The 13955-nt window shown below is 43.3% G+C and overlaps 2 protein-coding genes and 1 non-coding gene across 4 annotated transcripts; 2 read left to right on the forward strand and 1 right to left on the reverse strand.

Annotated features, from left to right (window-relative positions):
• The first annotated feature begins 1224 nt into the window (after positions 1-1224).
• LOC119215629 (ras and Rab interactor 3-like) lies at positions 1225-5330 on the forward strand. Its single transcript, XM_037467925.2, has 6 exons — positions 1225-1349; positions 1892-2083; positions 2198-2318; positions 2610-2682; positions 2853-2944; positions 3297-5330. The coding sequence occupies exons 2-6, from the start codon at positions 1892-1894 to the stop codon at positions 4538-4540; spliced, it is 1722 nt and encodes a 573-aa protein (XP_037323822.2). The 5' UTR covers positions 1225-1349; the 3' UTR covers positions 4541-5330.
• Positions 5331-5391: 61 nt separating this feature from the next.
• On the reverse strand, positions 5392-13830 carry dpp3 (dipeptidyl-peptidase 3). Of its 2 annotated transcripts, none has more exons than XM_037467923.2 (19): positions 13606-13830; positions 11884-12042; positions 11614-11758; positions 11420-11509; positions 11137-11274; positions 10754-10828; positions 10446-10536; positions 10105-10235; positions 9715-9845; positions 9483-9541; positions 8534-8728; positions 8329-8441; positions 8150-8242; positions 7969-8031; positions 7755-7879; positions 7136-7256; positions 6630-6809; positions 6141-6303; positions 5392-5710 (listed from the first exon to the last, which is right to left on the reverse strand). In XM_037467923.2, the coding sequence occupies exons 1-19, from the start codon at positions 13773-13775 to the stop codon at positions 5568-5570; spliced, it is 2385 nt and encodes a 794-aa protein (XP_037323820.2). In that variant the 5' UTR covers positions 13776-13830; the 3' UTR covers positions 5392-5567. The 2 variants fall into 2 exon arrangements, with proteins under 2 accessions (XP_037323820.2, XP_037323821.2); XM_037467924.2 differs by lacking the exon at positions 13606-13830 and adding an exon at positions 13306-13381.
• On the forward strand, positions 13633-13714 carry trnas-gcu (transfer RNA serine (anticodon GCU)). Its single transcript has one exon. It is a non-coding gene; the product is annotated as a tRNA-Ser (tRNA).
• Positions 13831-13955: the final 125 nt, after the last annotated feature.

Raw genomic sequence — 13955 nt, forward strand, 5'->3', positions numbered from 1 at the left:
CCGAAGAAATTACTATGTAATCGTGCCCACACTCCTCTAGGCCATCAATAACACGTGATCGTACATGTTGAGTTGAGGTCATCGTTTAGTTCATGGTGGAAAACCGCGTGTACTGAAGTCCTTCAGGGTGCGGTATCATCTCAATTTATTCATACAATAGTTGCACATCAATGGCAGATATTGAGGACTAGTTAGACTACTGGGATCTGGTGCTTGGTATACATTTTTGGAAAAAGGCATAACTTTTATGTTATTTAGACTTAAATATCATCATAATACATCTTTTTAAAAACATGTACAATGTCAAATGCATGCCTTGTATATCATTGTGAGCAGTTCTTCCACAACTATTCAAAATGTACACTTCCAACATTACTTTAACGCTTTCTCAGTACGCTTCGAACATTTCCGGGTTGCACGCGCGCCTCATCGCAACATGCAATGTTGCCAACACATTTTCCGATGAAGTTGCCAAGGGCAGGTTGATTTTTTTCCAAAATGACGTTGTGATGTCATTGCGTGATGACGTTGTAATGTAAAACTGCGTCTTTACGTAGAATACAAAATAACTAAATAAAATAATTTGACTGTCTATCTCCGCAAAAAATATGATGTCTTAGTTTAGATTTGTTTGTTAATGATCACATATTTTTATTTGTGGAAGTAACATAAACAACACATTTTATATGATCACAATATTTTGACTTATTGAACAAATACACGTTACACGTTATTGAACTTTTTTCTTATTAACTATTAAACCTACACATTCTAAACAATTATAGTGTTAAGCAGTCTATTGATAGTTACCGAACTGATCAATTGTTATAGAAGCTGATAATAAGGTATATACGCTATTTTATAGAACAAGCAACATAATTAAAATAGGGATGTGTGCAGCATAGGCTGTTGTGCAGCCGACTCGTGCCTGTGCACGAGCTGAGCGCCTGCTGTTGTAGTCACTCACAATGCACTCTTGCAGTCAGGCGTATGCTATTTTGTGTGTAATTTAGAGAGAACATGTGCGCATTTTAGCATTTGACTCACTAAACAAGTTGCGAAAAGTGCTAGTTATATATTTTTAAATAGCTTAATTGGTTTCTAAAGTTTCCAGGGTAGTCTGAAAAGTTGCTAAATCTAGCAACAAAGTTGCTCCGTTGGCAACACTGATCACATGTCTGATTCCAGGTGAGGGAGGGAAGGAGGAGCCAAAGAATAGAAACGTCTCGGGATCTGAGACCGCACGTCATGACAGGCCGACGTGGAAGAGTTCATGGGGGGGAAATAGCAGCTTATCAACCTAAAGCGGATCTTCGGAGGAGGATTTAAAGAAGTATCGTGGAAAAGAGGTAAATCAACAACCGTGGTAATGTTAGAGAGAAAAAACGGAACCCCCACCACACGCGTCCGGCGAAATTGTACAGCAGGCAGAGTCGCAGTGGGAAACGTGCACGTTATACAGGAATGCGCGCGGCGGATTTAGACAGATGTTGACATGCGGCTGCAGTGAGACTCTAGTAAGGGGACAGCTATAAGGTTAGAAAAATCTACAATACCGTCGCTAACTGATGTTCAGTTAATGATGTCACATTGCCGTGTGTGTGTCCTGCTTCTGTGTCCATGTTTTAAATGTTTGTTTCTTGCACCATTTAAATTAATCCGTCTGAGCTGCTGCACTTTACCAAGTCTGAACTTGCTCTCCTAATGCAGGCAGAGTTATTACACAGTCCTGTGTGTTAGGGGAAGGGAGTGTGAAGGCCTCCTACCCATATTCCTGTTGTTAATGTGAGCCTCAAGGAGAGATAATAACCACATGTACAGGGAGTGCATGGTGTGGCACTGCCACTAATTGCTATGAGTGTGCTTTTTGGTGTGTGTGGCGTGTGCGCAGATGGCCCAAGAGGAACCGCTGTACGATTTCCCGGAGCCTACCCAGTTTCCAGAGCGGAAGCATCATAGGGGACGGGCCTCTCTGAGAAGCATCAGCGTGCTGGACCGTCTCCTGCTCACAGTTCCTGTTTGGTTCCAGCTGTCCATCAACCCCGCCACCGCACTGCACATACTGCAGAGGGAGCCCCCCGGGGTCAGTGCCGCAGACACTTAATCTAAATAAAATCACAAGTGTAGGCCTTTACGTCTCTCCCCTTGTCGTTCCACTCACGCGTGCACTCAGTTATCCCTTGTGTCTTCCCCGCAGACCTTCTTGGTGCGCAGGTCTGGCACGTCTAAGAAAAACGTGCTGTGTGTCCGCCTGGCGGACGACAACGTGCCGTCCTTCGTTCAGCAATTTGGCATCAAGGAGGAACCGTCCAGTAAGAGTATGACAACTTCATCAGATTTTAAATAGATTTCGGTCTGACCCATCAGCCCATCGGCCTCCTTTGGTACACAATGATGTAGTCATAGGTGTGTGCAAACCTTGAGCTAGTTGTCGTGTTGCTTAAATGGAATTATTACATTTTGCTTTATCGTTGTCCCTGCAACTTCCTGGTATGCAGGGAATCAATTAGAAATACCTATGCACTCTTCAAATTATGGCAAAATGTGTGACGTTTACATCTAACTACTTCTCCCTCTCCTATAATCTCTCCCCCCCCCCCCCCCCTCAGCTATGTCTCTGGAGAGTTCAACCATCAGCTTTCCAGATCTCCCAAGACTAATTTCCTTCTACTGTGTCAGCAGGTACTATTGTGCCTTTCTTGTTATTTTCCTCAGCGTTTCTTTTCCTTACCATCACTTCCTATTCGATATGTTATAAGCACAATTTTCCTCTTTTTGTGACTATCTATATTCATTGATCTGGGGGAGCAAATGTTATATTATATATATATTGTTTGTTGTCTTTGTATCAGAGACGTACTACGCTTCCCTTTGGAGCTTCCTGAAGCCATTGCAAAGGCGACGTCCCACAAAGAGCTTGAGTCCATCTCACACATGGGAATAGGTTGGTGAACAAAACTCCTTGTTATTATTACCATATCCTCCCAGCTGCTGGGTAATGTCTGACATATCACATGTAAATACTCATTTTGGAAAAGAATGAGGGATAAATGAGTAGTTCAACGTTGTGAAATCAACTTTTCATGCATATATATATATATATATATATATATAACTATAATTTAATTCACACTATTAGGCCTAGGCCATGGAACCCTTTGATACCTCAGGATGACATCATTCTTTGAGTATGGTTTCAAAGTTGTCAACAGGGCATTTTAGCAAATCTGTGCACAAAGAAAGACGTGGACGATGAAGAAGAAATTGACTTTTCACAATCACGTCACATTCCATAGAATTCTGGAATTCCCACCTAAACGTCCGTGGGCCTCGGGAGGCACCGAAGCCCCAGAAAGACGTGGAGATCAAGAAGAAGAAGAAGACAGACGGAGTGACCTCGGACCCGCCCGCTGCCGCCCCACAGACAAGTTCTGCAGCTGTGCCGGATTCGGCCCCCAAGCCGGACTCGGGCAACCCGCTCGAGACGGGAACCCAATCCGACCCTGAAGTCAAACGAGAAGGTTCGAATCCCACCCTGTTCCACGAGTTCTGTCCGATCACGACACGGGGCCCCCGAGAACTGGACTGTGGCTCGGGCCAGGGCGCGCTCTATTTCATCAACCCCCTCTTCCTGCAGTCCCTGAATCCTCTCTGCAAACGCCGCATGTTCAGCCGCAGCCTCAGGGTTCGGATATCCACGGAGTCTTCCAGCCTGCTTTCGCCCCCTCACGCCCCCCCGCCCCCACCGCCGCTAATGCCCAAAACCAGAGGGAAATGCAGCGGCCCGAGACGGGGACAGGGAACCACCCATCCCGGCAAAACTGTGTGTCGGGGCGAGAACCCGGGGGACGCCGCTCGGATCGATCTCACGGCCCAGGACACCTTGCTGCTGCCTCCGGCAGAGATCTGCATCGTCCCCGGCGAGGCCCAAGTTCGGCTTCCAGCAGCGACGGCTCACCTCCAGCCCGAGGGGCAGGAGGTGAGCCGAGTCCAAACGGAATCGGGCCCCGGCGACGCCGGAGTCCTCCTCAATTTGGACCCCACGCAGGCCTCCCCGACAGCCGGTTTCTCCACTTTGCTCTCGCTCTCCCCTTACATTTGTCCCACGGCACCTCTCCTTTGCCCCAAAGTCTCCTCGTCTCTCTCCCCCAAGGCTCCCGTTTCCCTCTCTCCCTACGACTCCCCCAGCGCCTCGCCCTCCCTTTCACCGTACCAGTCCCCCTCTCCTTCTCCGAAGGTCCCCTTCGCTCTCTCCCCCTTCACCTCTCCGTCCTTCCTTGGGCTGGAAAAGCAGGCCTATCACACGCCGTCTTCAAGGCCCGACCCGGTGAGAACAGAGAGAGAGGCGGAGAAGGAAGAAACGGGTGCGGATGAAGCCGAGGGTGACGATGCCACAAAAGAGGAGCTGCACAAAAAGAGGGAAGAGGAGGAGAGGGGTTTGGTTTTACAGATGAAGGCTGCTTCTCTAAAAGACACTGACGGTCTGCAGGGAGCTGCAGAGACTTCGCTCCACCAACAGGACAAGGCTACAAGCCTCTAGCCAACAAAACTTATTAAGCGTTATAAAGCACTGTGTAAAAAGACTAAACGTGAATGTGGGGACAGCATATAACATGCATATAAAAATGAAATCATCTCTATAACCTTTGGACAAAATGTCTTTTAAAGCCAAACATTTTATTCACGATTCTGGTTATTTTTCATGTTTCTAAATATTTTAGTTTAAACTGACACAATATCAGTATTTTCTAAAAAAGGACACTCTAGACTTCTAGTCTGTGGAAGATTAAATTAAGAGGTTGTGTCATTTACAAGGCCACTTCATTTAGTGTTTTTTTGTTCTAGAGACAATGTTCTGCTTCTTTGGAAGAAAACCTGAATGGTTGACTCTGCACGTACATTAGGATCTATAACATCATTAAAATACAATAAAAGTCAATCTCAGATTGGGGGTGAATTGGATGATAACGGTTTAGTGGTTTGGTTGAAAATAAAATATCTCTACCATTTGTGCAGATTTAACGTAGCCTTTGAACGTATAGCACTTAGTTAGGCCTTCCAGACATTTGATACAGTCAAATAACCACTCAGTTTTATTACACCAAACTGATGGAAAAGCAGAATAATACCTAAAGCTTTTTTTCATGTCAAATGTCATGAAAAAATTGTCGGAATTAGAGTGAAAGAGAAAACTAGCCAATCAATTAGAAAGATAGTCACCCTGGAGCCATTTTTATTGTCAGACAGCATTGGTTTAAAAATGACTCAAACTTGTCATAGGAAATATGTCCTAAATGCTTTTAAAAAAAGCAATGGTGTGAAATTATCCATTTGATTGCGATATCGAAGACAGCGTGTGACATCCAGAAAAACCGACAGGCGTCTTTGGCAGATCATTTATGGCTTTATTGTATTTATTGGTATGAAACTTGAATGTTGCCTCTTCAGAAGTGTTCAAACAGTTGTGTGTTTTAACATTCATAGAGAATCCATTTGCTTTCACATACAAAAAAAAACTAAATTGGATTTCAGTTGGTATTCTTGAAGCCTATAGAGCAGATCGTCCATCAACAAAAGCAGGGAGCGTCTCTTTTGCACAGCTCCAACAGGTCGGCCTCCAGCTGCTCTGCGTCGTCTTGGAAACGCTCGGTGAAGGAGCGAATCAAACCTGCCGCGCTGCCTTCGTACTCCACCAGCTCCACACCGTCCCCTGGGAACACAAGCACAGACCGGATCAATAACTATTAAATGTTTACAACTGCTTCACCACATCCACCATCAGTCAAACGACAAATATGTTGATAATGCTATTTATTGTTTGTATCGGTTATAAAGTATTGATAGTGCTGTACTAATAAAGGAAAAAGCTACTCAAGCGCTAGTTGGACAGTTCTTTTTGCAACGTTTAGGCAACATTTATTTTTTGCAATCTTTAAGATAAAATGTATGAAATCCCATTTCCGCCACTAAAAGAATAAAATATGAAGGGATAGAAAGACAAAATGAGATTAAAAAGAAGTTAAAACATGCCCAGGCTCCCTGCAGCTGGTTGTCGACATCACTACGGTCGCAGAGAGGTGTTTGAGGAGCTATTGAACTTGGAAGTCCAAGTCTGTAAATATCTTGCCAACGTCACGTACCACTGACTCTGGTGTTGGCCTGGACGAACATCTTACGAGCGTCCTTCCTCAGCAGCACAGTCTCCCGGAGGCGTATGAAGTTGTGAGCACCGCTGTCACCAACGGTGGAGTAGCAGTCGTAGAGAGCTCGGCCTCCTTCCACGTCAGCAGTTGCCTTTAAGACCTACAAAAAAAAAAAGCAACGCGATAGAAGCCGGTGAGCAACATGTTGGGTTTGGAGTTTGTATACCAACCATGTTAATTTTACTAAATCACCAACAAAACTGTCTTAAACCCACAACAGAAAATAGTAACTTTTAAAAGCACGCCAAATGTTTTTGTCTCCTACGAGTTTGTATGTACATGCAATACATCTGTAGCGTGTAAGTGCAGGTATCCACAGTGATTTAATTGTGGTATACTTTCTGCAATATGTTACTTTTTGTAAAGAACCTTCTGTCGTTGATGTTGCATTTGTGACCTCAAAAGTCATCATGAACCAGAAGCTACCTGCAGTTTACAGAGGAACCTGTGGATGGCGCTCTTGCCCACGGTGTGGATCTTGCTTCTGTCCAGAGTGATCCGAGCATCGGGCTTGCCGTCCTCCCCCGCGACTTCTTCCAGGCCCACCAGGCCCTCCCCAGCCTCCAGCAGAACACGCAGGATGACGAAGCGCGCCTGCATGTGGGCCTTTAGACACACAGACATGTGACATGCACCGTTTACACATCCTGACACTCATTAAGTTTAAACAGAGACGCAACTTAGTGTAAACTGAACGATAAAACACAGACACTTGAACCTGAGCCAGTCTGCTTGTAAGTAACACGAGCTTAACAGTCTGCCAGTTGACTCGTCCTGTAAACACAGTTTGCCTGAAACTTGTCATCTCTGAAGCTACTTATAAATTAAAATATGCCCGTATCAAGCTAGGTTAAATGAGAAACCGGTCCAAGTAAGGAGCGAGAGAGACGGCATGTTATGGAGAAGAGCCACTCGTTAGGCAGACAGGTCACCTGTCTCCAGTTCTTGCTCTCAGGTGTGTAGAACTCCAGGCCCAGCAGTCCGGCTCGGACCATGCTGAGCCAGTTGATGTACACCACATCCTCGGCATCCTGGCCTTCATGGCCGAAAATACTGGAAAAGAAGAATACAAACAGGTTTAACACGCCGGCCTTTTTCACAGCCGGTTCATGAACTGGAAATATTCAATCTTTAAAAAACAAAACTCACTAACAAGAAAATGGGTTTACACAATAACAGTTTATGATGGTGTATTAATTCATTGTCTGCAGCTGCACCATGATCCTGCTCACTATAAAATAGAAATGCTGTTCCATCAGAAAGACCAATCACATCATACGTGATTAATTATTCTTTGATCACATCTCTCAAACTGCGATTACACATTTGGTGCAATAAACATTTTAGTGAAACTGCTTTAACAAGCAGAGTGGTATCTTGTCTCAGTTTTATGAAAAAGGCCATGTAGAGTTTATAATCTGAGCAAAGGGTGGTTTCTAAAAAGGTGTAGTCTATAACATTCACCATTCAGCTTTAGATGGTCATAACTATCTGTCCATGACACATTCAGAGACGTCAGACGAGTGCCAGTTACATGAAGACACAACGTACCTGAGCACTTCCTTGTTGAGACACAGATAGAGTCCGACACACTCGGCGCGGCATTCCTCATAAGAGGAAGCAATCGTGGAGAATTTACTGTCCCACGTCTCGCTGCCCTTATACCAACTGGACACCTAAAAAATAAATACACATTCACACCGTCAATCACATTGCCCTTTTTTGTGCCAACTGATCAAAGTTTTAAAAATTGGTTCCTACGCACCAGCTCGCCAGTCTCTGGGTTGATCACCTTGCTCTGGTCAAAATTGAATTTACCCATGTCATCCTGTGAAGAAGACATGGAGCGAAGACAAGTTAAAATCGGTTTCATTTCCTCCCCGAAGTTTCTTCCGTCCGTCCGTCCGTCCGTCATCAGCAGGCAGAGATCGACTCGTTCGACTGACCTGGACAAACAGTTTGCCGCTTCCGTGGCCCAACAGCTCATGAAGTCCAACCTGCACCTCGAATGATGGGCCCTTCCACTTGATAAACGAGTCCTAGCACACGAGCACGGGAGTGTATCATTGTGAGCGTGAGGGAAACGAGCGTCTGAATAAGAGAATCAGGACGCCGCATGCGTTACCTTGTCCTCCTCCTCCAGGAAGGTGAGTTTTTCCTTTTGAGTCGCATAAGCCACAGCCAGCACGTTGCCCAGCGACACGTTTTTAAATCCCTCTGACTGTCTGATGTCATCATCTGCGCAGAACAACAGACACGCTTTTGTTAAACCAACACCAACTGTGTGATTTGACTTGCCGTTCGGTTTGAAACTACGTCAGCGTGCTCACAGTTGGGGATGTTGATGCCAGCTGGTATCCCGCTGCCGGCGAAGGTGAGAACGTCCAGAGAAGTGAAATCGGGTTTGAGGAACGTGTCTTTCTCAAACTCCCTCGGCCACGGCAGCTCGGGGAGCAGCACTTCAGCCGAGCTCACCAGTTTGGCAAAGCGCTCACTCATTGCCTTGTTCACAACCGCTACAAAACCTAAAGGCGATACAAAAGGGTGAATAGATTAAAAATGAAAAGAAATCTCAGACTCATCTTGACAGCAATAGAAACCCTCTAGTAATTTAATTTCAATAAAACACAAACTCATTCAGGGCCCTTATTTTAATGCTAGCAAAGTATATGTAGAGGAGCATCTTGACCATGGACTTCATGACGGATAAAGTACTAAGCTAAAAAAAATCGTACTCAACAACCTTCTTTATAACGTCTCAGTAAAATAAATCACAGAATGGATTAAACATTTTTTGCTTCATCGACTCCTGCAACTGTTTGACAGTAGTATTTTCTCTCTCATTTGCAGTGTTTCTATACTGCCTCATTCTCTATACTGCCTCATTCTCTTTCATTTAATTAATTGTGAAGCCAACAGCATAACTATACTTTCAATGTTATCGAATCAAGAAAATGCTTGCACTCATCCTCGATCTACACCAAAGTACATCCTCATTTTATTTATGAAGTGGTCAGATAAGAATATAAGAAGATTCATTGTCTGGAAGGGCAATTTGTTTTGGACACCTACAGAACGGTATCTGCTCAGGAGACAACTTGAAACCACGGCGATGAGTCGTTTGACCAATCAGAAACGCACATTTGAATTGAGACTCTGGTTCCCTGCAGTAGAAACGCAGATATTTCCACTAAAGGTGTCTAGTCCCTGGGGAAAGTTCTCCAAAATTGTCTTCAGCTCTGCGCTAATGAAATGAGAAATGAGCACCCGGCAAGTTACCTTCAAACTCTCCTCTGGAGCCAAACGGGTCTCTGTAGCTCTCTATGAAACCTATATAACTGAGCAGACACAAGAGTTTCAGATGTTATTACGTGATTAGAGCAGTATGCAACAGCCACATTGGAAGCCTTTATTCAAGCCGCATAGATTACATTCAAGGTCAGCATGATTTGACATCACAAGTAAGATTGCTTTGTGTTAATTTGACATTTCTGTTGTTCACCCGGCTCACCTCTCAACAATTGGTCCCTTGTCCTTAATCCAGTAGCGCGAGCCCTCTTTATGGGCGTCAACTGAGCCAAAGGTGAAGCTGCGACTGTACTCTTCAAGCATCTTTCTCTGGTTCTCATTGGCAGCGTAGGCCTGGGTTCAATTCAATTTGTAAACAGGGGAAGAATTACAAGTACCGCAGTGGCAAAATATATGGAAGTATATTTCAAATTAAAGACATTTGGCCGCTGATATAAAGCACCCAAGAAGCAACTTCAGTGTCTCGCTCAAGGACCCTTTGCTGCTGTACAACTTCATTTTCAGGAGAATCTCTTTCGGCTGTGGTTCTAAACAGGGAGAACAACCGAGCCTGAAAATTGAACATAATCTGCACTGCCTTGCTCGCTCTTACCTGTGCTTGCTGTAGGTAATAAGAGACTTTCTCCATGAGAGGAGCATAGTCTCCCCTCTTCAGAGTGAACTCTTTGTCTTCAAAGTTGAAGCTCCCACAAAATGACTCGCATTCCCCCTCCACTGTGCAGTCTGTAAAGCAACAGTGTACATGTCATTGCTTTTACTGGCCGAGTAGCAAACGTAAGATTAAATGAATAATCTCTTCACATCAATTTGGTGGTAATCACCACTTGTTCATTAGCTGGAATATGTCTAGCAGAGCATGCATGGAATGAACATGAAGTTGCTGATTGATGTAAATGTTTATAAATGTTATTCATGTAAGGCAGTAGTTCTGACCTTTCTGCACAGCTGAGGCTAGGCGCACCTCGTAGCAGGCTTTACCTCCTTTGTCCCTCTTAAACAGACGGGTGTTGTAGGCAGACAGTTTCTAGAGATAAACAGAAGAAGAAAAAAAAAACAGACTAAGCAAAACCAGACACAAAGTGAGGAAAGACATGGTATATTGAAATGGAGGGCAGAGATGAACGACGACTAAGGAAAACGATGTGCACCAAGAAAGGAATTAGGAGTAAGAATGGAGCACCAAAAATTAAGGAACATGCAGGTTATTAGAGATCAAATAAGGAAAGAAAAATACGACTTACTTTTGAGTCAAGAAACTTCTGAGCAAGCTCAGCATCCTCCAGACAGCAGTTTCCGGAAAAGTAGGTAGTAATTCCCTGAAGAGAAGAACAGCAAATATATTCAGTAAGCAGTTTATTTTATCATCAGGGTCCCTTTAAGAACTTACTTGAAGTTTGGTATCATTGGCTTCCTAAAGGGTCGTTGGCTTTGTTTGTTTTGTGTCTCAACACCCAAAACTGCAGAGCATTTTCATTTTCTACCATCTATTTTTAGGTCAAATTAACCAGTGCTCATCATCTAAACATGTATCAAATCTTGCATGTCCTGACAACATAATTCATATTTGATTATTAGTAGACAATATGTTATGGTCAACAGCATATTAAATTCTACAACATCCCACCTTCTTTCCCAACCCCAGCTGTTTCTGTCTGTCTTCGAGGGAGAAGAGGAGACACGAGCAGCTGTCCCACAAAGCCTCCATCTCAGTGGGCTCGTCCTGAAATGCCCGGCTGGCCTTCACCAGAGCTTTCAGCTTGTCCTATGTGGGCAGATGTAGACAGCTTAAAATATGTCAGAGCAGTTTTTATTTGAAAAAGTAAAAACATTTTAACTGAGAATTGCATTCCACCACAGTGGACAGAGGTTTACCTTATTGTGTACATCTAAAAATAAAATCTTTTCACCTTGGGTAGATTTGGGATGAACTTGGTGTCTCCAAAAGACTTGTAGTTTCCCATGTTGGCATACAGACCAGCTGCATACACCAAAAATGCCTAAAAAAATAAATAGAATAAAATTAGTTTTGAACGTCTTTTTTTTATGTGTCCATTCGTATGCGAGATGGTCAGTGAAGACATCTCCAGAAAAGATTGTGTACCTGGTACTCCTCAGAGCTGAGTCCAGTTGATGTTGCGACCTGTTCCAACTGCTCAGGTGTCTGTTTTCTGAAGATTTTCTGCAGCAAGACAAAGATATTTGCAGACTCCGGGGATGTCTGCAACAGCACTGCGAGCCCACCATACCTAACACAGCAAAAGGTCTTTCAGTTATTCAAGTCTTAAGTGGTTGTTCATCAAAACAAGGGCGGGATTGATTATTTTAGCAATGCTTTAATTGAACTTGAAAAATCCTGCGATTAGTAACATACCAAGCTGCGCGTGACAGGTAGTGGGCGTACATCTTCTCCTGAGGTGAAAGCAAGCGGAAGGCCTCGGTGCAGTCAAGAGCAGCTACACCAATCTCATTTGGGAGGTAGTACTGGGAGTCCACCATCTTAAGTCTGAGGTTTAGCACGGACGATGAGGAACTGAATTAGGAGACAGAAAGGGAAGTGGGGAAAGATAAAAACATGAGGAAGAGAGAGAAAGAGAGAGATGGATTAGGCAGGAATAGTGAGAATTGAAGTGCAAAAGGTGGAAGACAAATTAACAAAAGTGCAAAACATAGCAGTAATGAGATGAATAGAGAGGAAATAAAGATAAATGCAAAACTGCAGTTTAGAGCTAATTTCATTGGCTAACACAACCATGAGCTAACGGAAGTATTTGCACACCGGTCTCAGCTTTATGCAACTTGCACAAGCAGATTGTGTTCTGTACAAACACTAATAGGCAGTTATAACATTTATTCTGAAAACTAACAACTTGACTTTAAAGTTATAAAATATGCCTAGATTTATTAGGTATGAATATTATTATATTATATAAAAAGGACAGAATACTCAGTTAACATTTCAAACAAGGCTGTTTATAACTGAAAAACTGTAGTTAATTTGTTTTATTCAAGTGTTGAGTCTATGAAATGGTTAAGCACCATAGTTTACAACCTAATTATTCTGTACATTTACTAAATCGATTGAATTTTTTCATCAAACTAACAACCACAATCCCAAATGGTATGGAGTTAAAAAATATTTTTTTTAAAACAGCAAAACGTATTATAATTAGTATCGCAGTTTTTTTAAATGGTTGACAGTATAAATGATCTCGGTTAATAAGAACAAAAATTTAAACGCACTATTACGAATTTATTATTTTATCTGCCGTGTATTTAGAAGACTTCAATAAGAGTTAACTTTTTTGAAGATGCCATAATAGTTTACTACAGTATAATAAGACAGGTACAAAGCTAACTCTGGCCTGCGATGTTGATAATGTGACAGCACAGTTTCGATTTCACCTTACATTCGATTTTATGGTCTCATCCCATTCAAACCAACTAGAAATAAACCAATGCACCCACAGGTATTGAAACTATCCTATAAAATGAGCAGCCCACTACACTCGAACCTAACGTTAAGTGAACGACTTTGTTACTGAAAATACTTATTCAGACAGCTGCAAACCGCTAGGTTAACTAACGTTAATCGTTAACGTTACAGTTAGCACCTGGCTTAGCTTTCACGCTAACGTTAGGAGCTGAGTGCTAAGATCATTTCAACGTGCGTCCACAAGTGCTGTATGTAAAACAGTACGTCGAAATAGTGCGCAAAGAGTCTGTATGCCCGTTGGCAACTAAACAGCTAACTTGAAGAGGTATAAAGCTGGGTACACACTGAGTAGCCTTTTACCTTATTTTCATCAATAGCTCCGTTAAATTGCAGTCTCACGATCAGCACTACACTTCCTGTATTTATTCATTCAAGACCCGCCCTTCAACCAATCACAGTTTGTACAACATGATTGATGGGACCAATAGCCAATAATGAAGTGCATATCCCGGACATTTCGCTATGCGTCAAGTCGTAATTATTTTTGCCATGGGGAAGTAAAAAAAACACGTTAACTGGGAAATCAGTGAAGACATACGAATTTAACACCACAACTGAAATAATCATATGAAGGTGATGGTGCATAGAGAAGTTAAGTACCATAACGGCCTGCGGTGAGTGGCACAAGACGAGGTGGCCGAGTGGTTAAGGCGATGGACTGCTAATCCATTGTGCTCTGCACGCGTGGGTTCGAATCCCATCCTCGTCGGATACCTTTTCCATTGTCGAAAAGCTCTCGGAATCATTTGCCACCGGTAAACAGTGTGCATTGTTGAGAACGCAATTGGCCGTTTAACCGGAACTCTTTGACAAGGTGACACATGCCGGTGAACTTGTTCCGGTTTATGGCAGCTGTTGACCCTCTCTCCTCCATCTCCCTATTTTCTTTTCGGAAGTAATTCATTGAAGCCCTTTCTTCTGCCTTCGTCTAAAGACACGCAAAATACATC

Source organism: Pungitius pungitius, chromosome 16 (genome assembly GCF_949316345.1).
Source record: "Pungitius pungitius chromosome 16, fPunPun2.1, whole genome shotgun sequence".
Taxonomy (NCBI): Eukaryota; Metazoa; Chordata; class Actinopteri; order Perciformes; family Gasterosteidae; genus Pungitius; species Pungitius pungitius.